We start from the raw sequence: 16025 nt of genomic DNA, 5'->3' as shown, positions 1-16025 counted from the left end.
AACCAAGAAACTATTTGCAGTTGCAAACCTGTTGGAATGCCACTGGGCATTTCAACCACACTCCAGGCCACACCCACACCCAGAACCAGGTGGCCAGCACAAAATGGACTCCATGCTTTTCTTGCATGCTTTTGTTTTATTAGTTTTTTTTGTTATTGAACTGTACATACTCAAAACTCAGTAATTGTCATAGAACTGGAAAATCATTATAATCATGTTAATTTCGTTTATAATTAAACTAATTAAATATAAAAATTTAGACACACACACAAGACCTTGAGTTGCATCGTTAGTTTATTTAACTTAATTTTGGAGACAGAGTTTCACTGTGTAGCTCTGCTATCCTGGAGGTCATTCTGTAGACCGTTCTGGCCTCAAGCTCACAGAGATCCTCCAGCCTCAGCCTCCCAAGTGCTGGGATTAAAGGTGTGTGTTATTCATCATCATGCTCTTTCTTTCTTTTTTCTTTTTTTGGTTTGTTTTTGAATGTAAGCACTCAAAACTGATTATCTGTTATCCCAAGATTCTAGAAGCTCACTTTTATTTTTTTTAATTCTAGGAATATTTTAATTTCTACTGTGACTTCTTCAATGGCCCTCTGGTTATTCAAGAGTATTTTTGGTCTTTAAGTTTGTTAAAATCATAAGTAATTGTTCTCACTGTGTTTTGATTTGATTCATTGAATGTCTAATGTCTAACACTTCTTTTTTTTTTTTTTAAATGCTTACTTTTATGCCAGGTTTGATGGGGCACACCTTTAATCCCGGGATTTGGGAAGTGGAGGCAGGTGGGTCTCTGAGTTTGAGGTCAGTCTGGTTTACAATAGTGAATTCCAGCATAACCAGAGCTACTACAGAGAGAGACCCTGTCTTGAAAAGCTAATATATAAATTCTGGTTATATATACACATATATGATATGTATATATGTATACACATATTATATGTATATGTATATAATGTAATATATAATCATATGTAACCAAAATATATGCTTACAATATATAAACATACAACACATATATACAAGGAATATATTTTTCTGGAAAAATTTGTCTTCTATGTTGGTGAAATTTATCATATTGCTGATTTTTATTGTCTGTTTCTTTTTGTGTTGCTTTCTTCTTCAGATCCTGGACTGAACTTTTCTACTTCTGTCTTCTTTGATATTACCATTACTTTTGCTAGTGGATTACTTTTACAGTTTTCTCCCAATATTTTATCTAGCTCTGAATTCAGTGAAGGATTGTGATCTTTTGGGGAAGTCATGTTGCCGTGCCTTTTAATATTTCTGATGTTTTTGTGATGTAATTTGTAGAACACTGCTTTGAATGTCTCTTCCATTTGTGTTTGGAGATCTTATTGAGCAGCCTTATTCCCGAGGCTCATTCCGTCCAAGGAGGGGAAAACAAATGATAACAACTACAGAATCAAACTGCAATAGATAGGAAAGTTGATGAAGAGGCCACCAGTACAGTGACAGTGACTATAAGCCAAAGACTAAGAAAACGGCTGTGAAGTTATCTATGTAGGGTAAATGTAGAAATTCTAGGTGACTAGGAAAACGAAGGAGGCAGGGAAGAGGAAAGCAGAGAAGACAAGTTCAATAAACAGAAAGGAAGGAAGAGATGTGCAGAATGTGAGTTACACAGGAGAAGAGTGGTGTGGGAGCTCCTTCTGTTGCTTTTATTGGTTAATGAGTAAAGATCTGGCTTGGCCTCTAGCATGGGAGGAGATGGATGGAGTCGGAGAGATACAATGGAACCACCTCCAGAGACAGACATGCTGAAACTTTGCTGGTAGGTCATGACCTAGTGGTGATGCACAGATTAATAGAAATTGGCTAAATTAAGATGTAGGAGATAAGAAGCTAGAGATAATGTGCCAAACAGTGATTTAATTAATACAGTTTCTGTGTGATTATTTTGGGTTTAAGTTAGCTGGGCGGATGGGAACCAAACAAGCAAACAAATGGCCCCTCCTTCTATAGAAGAGAGAAAAGATTCAAAAAGATTCCTAATAAACAGAAAACTGGAAAATAAAATTTAAGAAGGGGAATAAAAATACAAATTTAAAAATAAACAATTTCAAATTTCTTTAGATGGGGGCTATAGAGATGTCTGAACAGATAAGAGCCCTGAATGACCTTTCAGAGGACCCAGGTTCAATTCCCAGCACCCACATGGCAGTTCAGGGAATCCAATATCTTCACACAGACATACATACAATCAAAACACAAATGCACCTGAAATAAAATTAAATAATAAAAAAAAAAAGACTGGGTGGTGGTGTATGCCTTTAATCCCAGCACTTGGAAGGCAGAGGCAGGTGGTGAGTTTGAGACCAGCCTGGTCTACAAAGCAAAGGTTTTAGATGAAGTCAGTATCATGTATATTAAAATTAGAATGATGATTAGCATGGCTTCAAATAAGAATGATACATAAATTTGAGAAGTTTTCTATATTGGAGAAAATAAAAAGCAAAGTCAAATTACTACTAAAAATCCTTCAAAGAGGGTCTGTTGGGGTCTGGGCTGGACCTAAATTATTTCTCGGACCAGAGGGGAGGCATGGGAAGAATTGAGACAACTGACATGACTTTATCAAGAGGGAGTTTTCAGGGGTCCCTCATGAAATCCTGAGTTCACATCCTGAAATTTTACCTGTGTTTATTCTCCAAACAGCTTTTATATCAAAAGGTAAACTGAGGGGTAAGTTCATTAGCTTTCTGTTTCTGGGGTAGCAGGACTTAGGTCATGTCTGCAAGTATGGCTGCTCTGTCACGTAGACTGAATTAACTCCTCTTCCCAGGTGATCTCCCATAATAACAAAGAAGGAGCAGAGTGACATTAGCATATCCTGACCCTTAGTTTAGGATGGCGACAGTTTGGAAAGGCCAGGTGCAAACTGTGGCCTGAAAGTCTAGTTGCCATCCAATGTAGAAATATGGGCCTGTAATATGGCCCTAAAAGGGTTAAAAAAAAAAAAAATGGGAAGAAGAGAACACAGAAGACCTGAAAAAAGAAAAAGATTTGGTTTAGGGCTGGAGAGATGGTTCAGCTGTTAAGAAAGCTGGCTGCTCTTCCAGAAAACTGGGTTTGATTCCCAGCACCTACACGGCTGCTCACTACCATCTGTGACTCTAGTTGGGGGGGGCCGGTGTGTGTGTCTGTTACCCTCCTCTGACCTCCACAGGCAACAGACACACACCTGATGCACAGACATTCATGCATGCAAAATACCCCTACACCTAGAATAAAAATTAGAAAAAAAGATTGTCCAGAAATGAGAAACATTAGAAAACTGTACGAAGTGTAGTAATAAACAAAGACTAGTTGTAAAAACATTGCCGAAGGGTGTGATGAAAAAATAGGAAGTACAAATTGCAAAAGAAGGAGAAAGGATGTTGGAGTAGCTTCTGTTTGGGTCCTCAAGAATTGGAGAGTTCTGGTGATATGCAGAGATGAGGAGTGCAGGGGGCAGCAGTGTCAGTCAGACTTCTGGGCTCCTGGCTAGATATGCTGGGAAGGTAGCAGAATGGTCAGGACTTCTAGGCTCTTGGTTCTGTGCTCGGGGTCCAGGGGTGGTGGTCAGTTGAACTGCTAGACTTTCGGTTATATGCACTGTGAATGTTGTATTTTGATTATATTGAAATTCTCACATCTATTAATATATTGTCTCATATTCAGTTTGGCTGCTGGGTCCTACACACACACACACACACACACACACACACATTCCAGGCTCATCTTGTACAATTCCTACCATCTCTTAGGGGCCTCACATTGTTTTCATAGAAAATAATATTTAGAGACAACAGTTTGGGCACTAAGTATGCTAATTGCTACAAGTTTGACCACTGAACTTTTCAGTGTTGGGCATACATATATATTTTAAATTGTAAGACAGAAAATATAAGCCTTCAGTGTTTGTATTATACTTTTTTTTTTAAAGATTTATTTATTATGTACACAGTGTTCAGCCTCCATGTATGCCTGCGGGCCAGAAGAGGGTGCCAGATCTCATTACAGATGGTTGTGAACCACCATAAGGGTTGCTGGGAATTGAACTCAGGACCTCGGGAAGAGCAGTCAGTGCTCTTAACCTCTGAGCCATCTCTCCAGCCCTTGTATTATACTTCTACTTGGATGTGGAGCTGTATGGTTTTTGCTAATACTCATTAATCTCATTTCTCCATATATGGGAAACTAACACTGTAAAACTAGTCATTTGATTTATCCTAAAACACACGTACACACATGCACACTCACACATGTGCACATCCACAAACATATGCTGCCCAAGCATACACAGGCACATACGTACATACACACATGCACACATACATATGTTGTGCATACATATACATGTACACACAGTTATATAATAACATGCCTGCTTTAGTTCTGGCCATTAAATATGTTCCTTGTCTTTTCACTTCCTTCAGCTAACAAATGTCCAGGAGAATAGTGGATATAAAAGCCTTGTTAACTCTGGATTTTCTAATTTTTTTTTTTTAAATATATCAGACTGTCCGGGGCGGGTGGTGGCGCACACCTTTAATCCCAGCACTAGGGAGGCAGAGGCATGAACTTTCTGTGAGTTCAAGGCCAGCCCAAGCTAGTTCCAGGACAGGAACCAAAAGCTACAGAGAAACCCTGTCTCGAAAATCAAAAAAAAAAAAAAAATGATATCAGACTGTTAAACTGTTATTGTCTTGACTGTTCCCAGTGCTCTGACATGTTTTGTCTGTCTTCCTCTGAATTAGTCTGAATAATCCAGTACACTATTATTGGGACCTAATCTTATGCTATGTGTAATATAACCCCAATATTTGATTTTATTTCAAAGGTTCTGAAGCAGAAACAGCTGGATGACTGTCTGAAACATGTCTCTGTGAGAAGATTTGAATCATTTAATCTGTTCTCAGTCACAGAAGCCAAAAAAAGGGGAACTGAGGAAGAGGCTGGTGTGTGGGTCCAGTACACAAGCATCCTTTATCCTGAATACAGTATCTCCTTACGGTGAGTGCTCTTGTAGTTCAGGTTTGAAGAAGGAAACCCGTGCACCCAGCAGCCCTGTGTGCCTGCTGTGAATTTGCAGCAGTCTTTGTTAGCACTCAGCTTTGCAACTTGATGTTGGAAAATCTGCTGCCTTAGACAGAGTATTTTATGCTTCCGTTTCATAAAAAACACAGGTATCAAATGAAAGCAACAACTTTAAGAAGTACTTTTGAAACCTTCTAAAAAGACAAGTAAATTTGCTCAGATTACTTCATTGAAAGATAACTCTCATTGTAGTTTAGCTCATTGCTGCTTTATTTCTAAAAACACCTTTTATATTTATCGTATGCAAGTATCATTTATCATATTGTTTGCAAGTTTGTACTCTTGCAAAAATCAACATCTAATAAAGACATGCTTGTTTACTATCTTAGTGTTCTAGTGCTGTGAAGACCAAGACCAAGGCAGCTCTTATAAAACAAAGCATTTAACTGGCTTCCAGCTCCAGAGGGTTGGTCCATGATCATCTTGGTGAGCAGCTGCCAGGCATGGTGCTGGAGCAGTACTGAGAGCTTTATATCCTGATCCACAGGCAGCAGACAGAGAGAGACCACACAGGGCCTGGCCTGGGCTTTTGAAGCCTCAAAACCTTCCTCCAGTCTCCAGTAATAGATCTCCAACAGGGCCACACACACACACTCACACACACACACACACACACACACACACACACACACACACACACGCAACCTAGGCCACAAGGCCTAATCCTTTTCAAGAAGTTCCACCAGCCTAGGACCAAGCATTGGAGCCTATGGGGACCATTCTCATTCCAACCACCGCATTTAACTGAGACTCAAACTTCATGCAGTGTCTTTAAATAAACTCAGTACTTTTAGAAGCATTAAAAAAAACTTAAAAAGAAATTCTGCTACCTTTACTAGGTCTTGCTGTGTTGTCAGACAAGAAAAATAATTCATTTAAGGATAAAGTGGGTTGCAAACAAGGGGTTCATTTAACTGTTCTCTCAGCATTGGATTTTGACAAAAAAGCCAAGTTCTTTGGGATGAAGAAGACTAAGTAAAAAGAGAATTTTTCCAAGCTATACTTCAAGTAGTAGTTATCTGAAAATTGAGCTTTGGTATTTTTCCCATTTATGTTTTGTCATTCTCAGAATAGAACCAGAAAAATAGGAGCTATGGGTCTTCTGAGAAGCATGCAGACTGTTGTCGTTTTTAAAATTATCTATTCAGAGATAAGAGGGTTGCAAACTGAAGTAGCAAGATCCCACTTTAACTGAGTGAATTACCTCCTACTTATATCCTGATGTTTGCAACAATACTGTAGTTGCTTCATTTTTATAAAAATCTGCCTTTTGTGACAGGATTTCACATTTCTGGGGGAGAGGGGGCACACATTGGTATCAACTGTAAGAAGAACAAAAAGCGGCTTGAGTGGTAGTGTGACTGAACATGGCCTAGACGAGGCCAGGGATGATGTTAAGAGGTCATTGTCGTGAAGGATGTCTGTTTGCAGCAATTTAGGTTGAGGTTTCTAAATTTTCAAAGGTGCCAAAATAGCTAACCATTTGGGTAATTGACTCGAATGAGGGCGAAAGAACAGGTGTAAGGATCCGAGCGTTTTTTTGGTTTTATTTATTTACTTATTTTTCCGAGACAGGGTTTCTCTGTGTAGCCCTGGCTGTCCTGGAACTAGCTCTTGTAGACCAGGCTGGCCTCCATCTCACAGAGATTCGCCTGCCTTTGCTGGGATTAAAGGTGTGTGCCACCATTGCCCAGCTAGGATCTGGTTTTGATTTTTTTGATTTTTTTGATTTTTTGAGACAAGGTTTCTCTGTAGCTTTTTTTGGTTCCTGTCCTGGAATTAGCTCTTCTAGACCAGGCTGGCCTCGAACACACAGAGATCCGCCTGCCTCTGCCTCCCAAGTGCTGGGATTAAAGGTGTGCGCCACCACCACCCGGCCTAGGATCTGGTTTTTAAATACTTATTTTATTGACAGCACCAATTAAAAGACATGAAGTCAGTGACTTGAGAACTTGTCTTTACATTAGTTATGAAATTTTATCTAGAGCATGGCAGTCACTTTTCTTTTCTTTCTTTTTTTTTGAGATGGTCTCACTATGTAGCCCCTGACTGACCTAGAACTCACTATTCAGATATGTTTGGCTTTGAACTCACAAAGACCCACCTCCCTTTGCCTCCTATATGTGCTGATATTAAGGCATATGTCACACACTCGGCAATTTATTGTTTTGGTGTAGGTAATCTATTTAGTCCTTGCTAGAAAGTAAAGTACATTACATATTACTAAGTGTCTGATAAAAGCTAGGTGCTTTGATATTTTCTGGTTCTGGGAATTTTTTTTGTATGTTTGTTTTTGTTTTTTTGGTTTTTGTTTTTTGAGACAAGGTTTCTCTGTGTAGCTTGGAGCCTGTCCTGGAACTTGCTCTGTGAACCAGATTGGCCTCAAAGTCACAGAGATCCTCTTCCCCCCTCCCCCCGCACACCCTTCCTCCCCCCCAGTGCTGGGATTAAAGGTGTGTGCCACCACCACCTGGCTGATTCTGGAATTTTTTTTATGACATACCTCGCTGTCTCCAGAATTTTTTATGATAAGTGTAGGAAGTAGGAATAAAGATGATTATCAACTGATAGTGTGTGCAAATGAAAGAGATAGAAAACCAGAATGATCCAGAGTCTCAGGAATAAACTTGAAAAGCTATTTTCTCGCTTCTTCTTGTAATAAAAGTCAGAGTAAGTTGGAGCGGGAATAATTTTCTAACTTCTCAATGCCCAGTAATGTTGGCCACAGAGAGTGACGTTTTCCCCTCTTGTGTTTTTACCCATAAGGCCTCGTTATCCTGCTAACCACCTGGAGTCTTGCTTATTGTATGGACTGAACTTTTTCCAATAACATCGTTCTATGTAAATATTCATTTTTGAAAGAATAAAAAGAATGTGTCTCTAGAACTATGGCATAGCGTCCTCACTGTGATTTTGGCCTTGGAAGTTGCCAGTTTCACCTCTCTTTGCACTGTTTAGCGTCCCTCTACAGTAGCAGTCAGAAGTCACAACACCTTAAGCACACTGAATTCCACAGTAGAGCACGCTCTCAGCAAACAGCCGCGGTGACACTGATAGTGGCTGGTGAGCGGTCCCTGTGTGTTAGCGTCTATTAACAACAGCCACTTTAGGAGGATACCATCAACGTCCTCACTTCAGAAACGAGGGATGGTCTGGTCCAGGTCACACAGCGGGTCTGTTGGAACAGTTCGCACTTTTAAAACAGGCGTGGGACCGTGACTTCCAGGTAACTCTCCTCTTGCTATCCCTAGATACCCTCTCCAGCACAGACATAAAGTCCATACTTTTAGCTTCTACATAATCCTGCCTCTTAAAAATTGGAGACGAGGTATGTTGATTTCCATGATTATTGCGGTCATCAACTGCCTGCTTTATATATAGCCCTGTTATGCTAAAGAAGTTTACTGAAATTACCAGAGAAGCCAACAGCAGTTCATATTTTCCCTTAGCAAATTTTGTTCACGATTTTTCACCTGTTTTACTATTTTTGCTTATTTTCTTTTATCTGCTCAATACAAACCCTACTCCTATTTTTCTATCTCATATTACTACTTTCAACCTGTTTTATTATAAGATTTCTTAGCAGTATTACCTGTTTCCAGTATTATTGATAGATATTCTGAAGTATTCTCTAGTAGTTTGTTTTAGTGCAACAGCTAAAAGGAATGGATTTTTAAAAAGTAAGTTTGAATAAAGTACTACACACACACACACGGATAATTATATGTAATTTTTTTGAGACAGAGTCCCACTGGGTAGCCCTGGCTGGCCTGGAACTAGCTATCCAGAGCAGACTGGCCTTGAACTCAAAGATCTACCTACTTTGCCTCCCATTCTATATTTTTCAAGTTTGTTCAATACAATGTTATGAAATAATTGGAGAAAAAATAAATAATTTTAGGTCAGTTCAAACCAACAAATGTGTATTCGTATCTTGTATATAAATAATCAGAAATACAAGCTATGCTTTCCTCTAGGAGCTAAAGATATAAAAATGAGACAATAGCGAGAACGAAGAAAGAAAGCTAAGTAGGCAGCCTCTCACCACATGGCACACGATTGATTCCTAAACCATTAAAAACTTGACATGGATCACCCTAGAAGTGTTCTTTTTGGAAAGCACCAATGGGTGGGAGTTTATACTGGATCTAGAAGTAATAGAAGGTTCTGGAGAAGGAGAAATTATTCCTGATGAGAACAAGGGTTACGAAATAGGTAAGATGAAGATGCGCAAGGCAGAATGATCTGGCTACTGAGAAGGCCGTCTCGGTCCCAGGGAGAGGGTCCTATATGCAGAGCAATCACACAGGTGAGCCCGCTTTCTCTGCCTCCCTCCCGTCACCCGGAGTCACAGAGTGATTCTCTTTCATTCATAGTCCTCGGTGTCTATTCTCCCCACCTTGATTAAACCTCATTGTACCTTGATTTCTAGCCCTTTGAAGTTTATTAGACTCAATATAGATACCCAAAGAAAGTAAATAACTAAACAATTGTGAATTTCAAAGTATTTATTTTATTAAGTTATGTAAATTATAAAATTATGATTATTTAAAACTAAAACTTTGACCATTATTTTCTCTTAGCATCACATAATGGTACTTAAAATGATGGAAAAATGAATGAATTTCTCATAGTAGCTTTTCTTTCTTTTTTTTTTAATTTTTNTTTTTTTTTTTTTTTTTTTAGCATTTCTCTGTGTAGCCCTGGCTGTCCTGGAACTTGCTGTATAGTCCATGCTGGCCTCGAACTTGGAGATCCACCTGCCACTGTCTCCAAAGTGCTGGGATTAAAGGTATGCTCCCCCACTGCCCAGTCATAATTTTTCATGAAGAGCGAAATTTTGGCCTATTAGACCATAGGCTAGAGTGTGAAACCCACAGGATCTGTTCTCATGTCTGTGTTTGAGAATGGTTCACTATTTGGAAACAGTTGAGACTGAGGAATGAAATGAGGTGTTATTCCTAGCCTTGTCTTTCTGGTACTTTGGTTCTTAGAACATTATAGATGCTGTTGCTATTAGTTAGAGGCATATAGAAAACCACAGCAGACCAGAAGATGCCTTTGCTAAGAAGACTTTTTATTAAAAATCGCCTCCACCCTGTGTTATAAGCTATGATTCATCATCGTACAGAACTTACTGTGAAGAACTAGGTATTGTTTCTAAACCTTATTTTTTAAACTTAATTTCCCCATGGCCAAATTTTGTATTCTGGAAGGTTTGAAATGCTTCCATTATATGTGAAACCATACATGCCAGAGTTATTAGTTTATAAATGTGTGCATATCTTTAAAAAGCAAAAGCCGAGAGGCCTGACCCATCCTCTGTCTTTGAATATGACCGCTGTTGCTATGGTAATTGCTGAATTAGAAGGCCAGCACTTGACTTTTGGCTTGCCCTAGAAGTGTAGGATGGGCAAGAAGTCAAGAATGTGGCTTTGACTGTGCTGCTTTTTTATTATACTAAATGCACCACCATGAAATCATGTATTACTCTTAGGGAAAGGAAAAGACAAATGAAACCATTATACTGAGATTAGTATGTACCTTCTGAGTGCCAAGGCAACGCTGGTGACAGGAATGATTGTTTCGTGCAGTTGGGTGTATGGTTGATTATCCTTACATACCTGCCATATTATAGGTACCTATTTCAGTACACATTTCCTATCAAAAATTGTAATATTTTGGTGGATGTGAAGTGACATCTCAGTGTGGTTCTAATTTGCATTTCCCAGTGATGTCAGGGTTACTACCCAGTGCTAAGAGCAGAGGCAGGTGAAGGCAGTAAGTTGGGGTGGTGGTGCCTGTGAGGAAGATATATCAATATACGTGTGTGGTGCTGTCATAATGAAACCGTTATTCTTGTGCATGAACTAAAAAAATTAATTTAAAAGCTGGCAAGGCTGGAGAGATGACTTAGCATTTAAGAGCACTGTCACTTCTAGAGTTCCTGGGTTCAATTCCCAATACCCACTTCCAAATGGACTCTGATACCCTATTCTGGTGTGCAGACATACATGCAGACAAGGTGCCCATATACATAAAGTATATAAACAAATCTTTAAAAAATGAAGAAAGAGGCAAGACTAGCTACTGAACAAATAGGATAACTGAATTTATTTAAATACAAAGTTTTAAATTTAGGAATGGAATTGATAAGAAGTTTTAAACAGCTTTTAGTTTCTTATTTTAGAAAATCTTTATAGGACCTTTAAAATATCCAGTGTGTATGGAGAACTCAAGTTCATTGAGTCATATTTTCAAGTAATATGTCATAGATGTTGACTAATTATGACTTAATTTTCTACTTTATCTTAACTCATTTCTGATTGCTTATGTAGTTTGCTTATATATAAATATATTGTTTCATAAATTAAAATGGTGCCTAGAATGTTTTTCAAACTTATCTACATTCCATGTAGATATCATCTGTTTTCTTATAATGCAGATAAGACTTTGAAAGCCATTTTTTATTACATAAAAATAAAGACTTCAAAGTCAGTTGCATGTATAGTCTGTTGTTAAATATTTTTCTTCTAAAAACCTGTACTTTTGTAGTCTTTTTTTCCTTTATAGTCTTTTAGGACACATTCCACCCTGTGGTTACTTTTTCTGCCTGTTAAGGTAAAATTCAGTGCCCATTTACCACTGTAAAAAGGATTTTGATGCATTTCTCTGTCCCTTCTTTTTATAGTCAGTGCTGTGTGGCTGTCATCTTATGCAACCGTCATTAATCACAAAGTTAAGAACATATCCATTGCCAGCCGCTTCCCTACCCCTAATATCTGGCAGCTTTTCATTTGCTTTTTATTTATTTATTTTTTGTAGGGGGAGGCTTTGTCTGTTCTAGACATTTCAGTATGTGGGATTTTATGTCGTTTTTTTTTTTCCCACTTAGTATACTATTTAGAATTTTTTTTTGAAAAAAACATTTATCCAAATTCTATCATGTTTCAGAAAGTTATTCATTTTTCTATGGTCAATTAATATACCAGTATAGGATTAATAATACATCTTAATGCTTATCATGAGCTAATGGACAATTTGAGTTGTTTATACCTTTTGTCTGTTATATGTAATGTTACTGTGGTCTTTCATGTGCACTTTTTGTGTGTCTGTGAACATATTAACTTCTTAGCATGTAGCTTGGGATGAAATGGCTAGAAAATGTAGTTGCTACACGTTTATCTTTTTGTAGAATGGCCAAACTCTTTTTCATAGTGGCTTCTTGTTGACCAGGATTTCTGTCCCACTGGGCCCTGCAGCTGTTCAGCCCCAAAGAAATACACAGAGGTCTACATTAGTTATAAATTGATTGGCCCGTTAGCTCTGGCTTCTTATTAACTAATTCTTACATCTTAAATTGGCCCATTATTCTTGTCTGTGTTAGCCATGTGGCTTGTTACCTTTTTTGACGAGGCAGTCACATCTTGCTTCCTCTGTGGCTGGGTCACAACTGCAGATTGCATCTTTTCTCTTCCCATGATTCTAGTTGCCCTGCCTATACTTCCTATACTGACCATTCAGTGATTATTAAACAAGTACAAGAAAGAAATCTTTACCAGGCAAAACCATTGTCCCACAGCAGCTTCTTAACATTCTTGCTAGGAATGAATGAGAATTCTTCATGTTTGTCAGTGCTTGTTTTTGTTTTAAAATTAATTAATTAGTTTATTTTGTGTATGGGTGGTTTGCCTGCGTGTATGTCTGTGCACTACGTATGTGCTTGGTGCCTGTAGAGGCCAGAAGAAGGCATTGGATCCCCCAGGACTATAAATGATCGGGAGCCACCAGGGAATTGGACCTAGTTCCTTTGGTAGAGGATCCACTGCTCTTAACCACTCAGCCACCTCTCAGCCCCCTTTATTTTTTTCTATAAAAAAGTTATAATGTCTGTGTTGTGAAATGACACTTTACTGTGGTTTTGTCATTTTCTATGTCATTGAAAATGAAAGATGCTGAGCATCTTTTATGTATTTATGATATATCTTTTTTGCATTCAAGTGTTTACCCATTGTAAATTAGATTGTTTATATTTTGGTTCTTAAGTTATAAGGCTTTCTTTTTAACTCAAAACTAATAAATGATTGTATTTTTCATGTCTTTATGTAATGTTTAATGGTCAGGCCAGAGTACTTAGCTTAGGCAGCACCTCAGACATCAGTCATTCTTTTGTGATGGAAACATCGAGTATGCTCTCTACCAGTTCTTTTGAGAGAATTTTATTTTTTTTTATTATTTATTTATTTATTTATTTATTTATTTATTTATTTATTTATTTTTTGGTTTTTTGAGACAGGGTTTCTCTGTGGCTTTGGAGCCTGTCCTGGCACTAGCTCTGTAGACCAGGGTGGTCTCGAACTCACAGAGATCCGCCTGCCTCTGCCTCCTGAGTGCTGAGATTAAAGGCCTGCGCCACCATCGCCGGCATGAGAGAATTTTATTTATTTTGACTTTTTGAGGCAGTTTCTCTGTGTAACAGTCCTAACTGCCTTGGAACTTGGTCTGTAGACCAGGCTGGCCTCTAACTTAGAGATTCACTTGCCTCTGCCTCCCGAATGCTAAGATTAAAGGTGTTTGCCACTTCTGCTTGGTTAATTGTTCATATTTTTATAAGTAGAATTGTGAGATTTGGTTTCCTGTTTTTCTACCTGTTGAAATAAGAATGGCGGCGGGGCTGCGTCCCCAACATCCCGGCCGCTTGGCTAGCTCATGCCCGAAATAACAACACACAAACTGTATTCATTCAAACACTGCCTGGCCCGGCTAGTTCCAGCTTCTTATTGGCTAGCTCTTACATATTGTTCTAACCCATTTCTAATATTCTGTGTAGCCCACGAGCTGGCTTACCAGGGAGGATCTTAACCTGCGTATGTCTGGAGCAGGAGAATCATGGCGACTCTCTGATTCAGCTTCTTTTCCCCAGCATTCTTTTCTGTTTTCTCCGCCTACCTAAGGGTTGGCCTATCAAATGGGCCTAGGCAGTTTCTTTATTAATAAGAAATCACTCCCACATCATCTACCCTTAACAATTTAAAAATATTATAGTGTACATTCTAAGACATGACTTTCAACAATGACAGTCTCTGCTTCAGTATTAACTCAGAAAGTTGCGGTAATAACTTAGTGTGGACTCTTTCTTTTCTTTTCTTTTTTTTTTTTTTTTTTTTTTTTTTTTTTTCTTTTCTTTTCTTTCCTTTCCTTTCCTTTCCTTTCCTTTCCTTTCCTTTCCTTTCCTTTTTTTTTTTTTTTTTTTTTTTTTTTTTTTTTTTTTTTTTTTTGCAGGGGGCATTGGTTTCGAGACAGGGTTTCTCTGTGTTGCCTTAGTGCCTGTTCTGGAACTAGCTCTTGTAGACCAGGCTGGCCTTGAACTCGCAGAGATCCTCCTGCCTCTGTCTCCCTAGTGCTGGGATTAAAGGCGTGCACCACCACTGCCCAGCAGAATAGTGTGGATGCTGAAGGTAAGCATTTTACTTCCTCATCCTAGTTCTTGTTTAAGGAATGTAGGGTGGAACGTTTCAATCCTGGAGGAAACTGTTATACAATGTCTTTGGGTTTATTGCTGTGATGAGAGACTGTGACCATGACAACTCTTATAAAGGAAAAGGAAAGCATTTATCTGGGGCTTGTTTACAGTTCAGTCTATTGGTCTGTTGTCAGCATGGTGAGAAACATGGCGGCTTGTAGGCAGACATGGTGCTAGGGAGGTATCCGAGAGTTCTACATATGGATCAGCAGGCAACAGAAAGAAAGGGTGACACTAGGCTTGGCTTGAGCATCTGAAACCTCAAAGTCTACCCTAGTGACAGATTTCCTCCAACAAGGCCACACCTCCTCCAGGAAGGCCACACCTCCTCCAAGAAGGCCACACCTCCAACAAGGCCACACCTCTTCCAACAAGGCCAAACTTCCTAATAGTACCACTCCCTAAGGGCCCATGGGAGCCAAGCTCATTCAGATACCACATGTAACATTCTCTTGCTTCAGAATTAATTTTAAATGCTTTGTCCTGATTGTGTTGTTTAAAGGGACAAGGGAGAAAAGGAAAAGAAAGGAGAAATTCAGTAATTCTGCTTTTAGGATTTCTTTTTTGGACAGGGTCTCTAGCCCAGGCAGGATTTAACTTCTCCATGTAGCCAAGAAGGCCCTTGAATCTTACTTTCTCATAATGCTGGGTTACAGCCTTTTTTTTTTTTTAAAAAAAAAAAAAAAACTTTTTAAAGGAAGTTATCAGAAAGAGGCTTGATGATAATCTACAATTATTTCCACTACAGTAGTGTGTGTGACAGCTCCACACTGGGTGCAGTCATAAAATCCAATGTGAAGTTTGTGTGCGGGAATTGTGCTGCTGACAGTCAGAGTCATTCACAACTGCTCTTTGAACTTCTGAGCAGTTGTTAAGATCATGTGACGGGAGATACTGGGTGTTGAATCTGTTTAGAATACATTATAAAAAACACAAATTGCAAATCAATATCTATCAAAGTATAGAGAACAGATTTGAAGAGTGTGTTGTAGCACGAATAATAAAAACCCAGAGACAGAAATTGAGGTCCAACCTGAAAATCAGAAAAGCAAGGCAGCCGAGCCACTTGAGAAATCTTCCTTCTACCAAGGCTGGGCGACCATAGACTAAGCAGCCTTTGCCTCCCTCTCCTCCCATTTATTCCCTCTAGTGCTGGGATTAAAGGTGTGACTGACTCCCTAGGACTGGGATTAAAGGTGTAGACCACCACCACCTCGATTTCTATCTACCTTTGTCTCCCACATCCTGGGATAAAAGATGTGGATCACCATTACCTGACTGATATAGGTGGGTCATCTGTCTATGTGTTACTTTCATTGGTTAATTAATAAAGAAAACTGCTTGGCCTGATAGGTCAGAACATAGGTAGGCGGAGTAGACCTAACAGAATTCTGTGA

The 16025-nt window shown here is 38.9% G+C and overlaps 1 protein-coding gene across 5 annotated transcripts in view; it reads left to right on the top strand.

Annotated features, from left to right (window-relative positions):
• Positions 1–16025, top strand: part of Camkmt (calmodulin-lysine N-methyltransferase) — a 378918-nt gene that overhangs the window by 4533 nt on the left and 358360 nt on the right. For all 5 annotated transcript variants that reach the window (XM_050146077.1, XM_050146079.1, XM_050146076.1 and 2 more), the window contains exon 2: positions 4849–5021. In XM_050146077.1, coding sequence (XP_050002034.1) covers positions 4849–5021 — 173 coding nt within the window. The remainder of the gene's footprint in view (positions 1–4848; positions 5022–16025) is intronic.

Source organism: Alexandromys fortis, unplaced genomic scaffold, assembly GCF_014885135.2.
Source record: "Alexandromys fortis isolate MF-2015 unplaced genomic scaffold, M_Fortis_MF-2015_v1.1 scaffold_42, whole genome shotgun sequence".
In the NCBI taxonomy this organism is placed as follows: domain Eukaryota; kingdom Metazoa; phylum Chordata; class Mammalia; order Rodentia; family Cricetidae; genus Alexandromys; species Alexandromys fortis.
The sequence above is the reverse complement of the archived record's forward strand: the minus strand, read 5'-3'. Positions and strand labels throughout refer to the sequence as shown.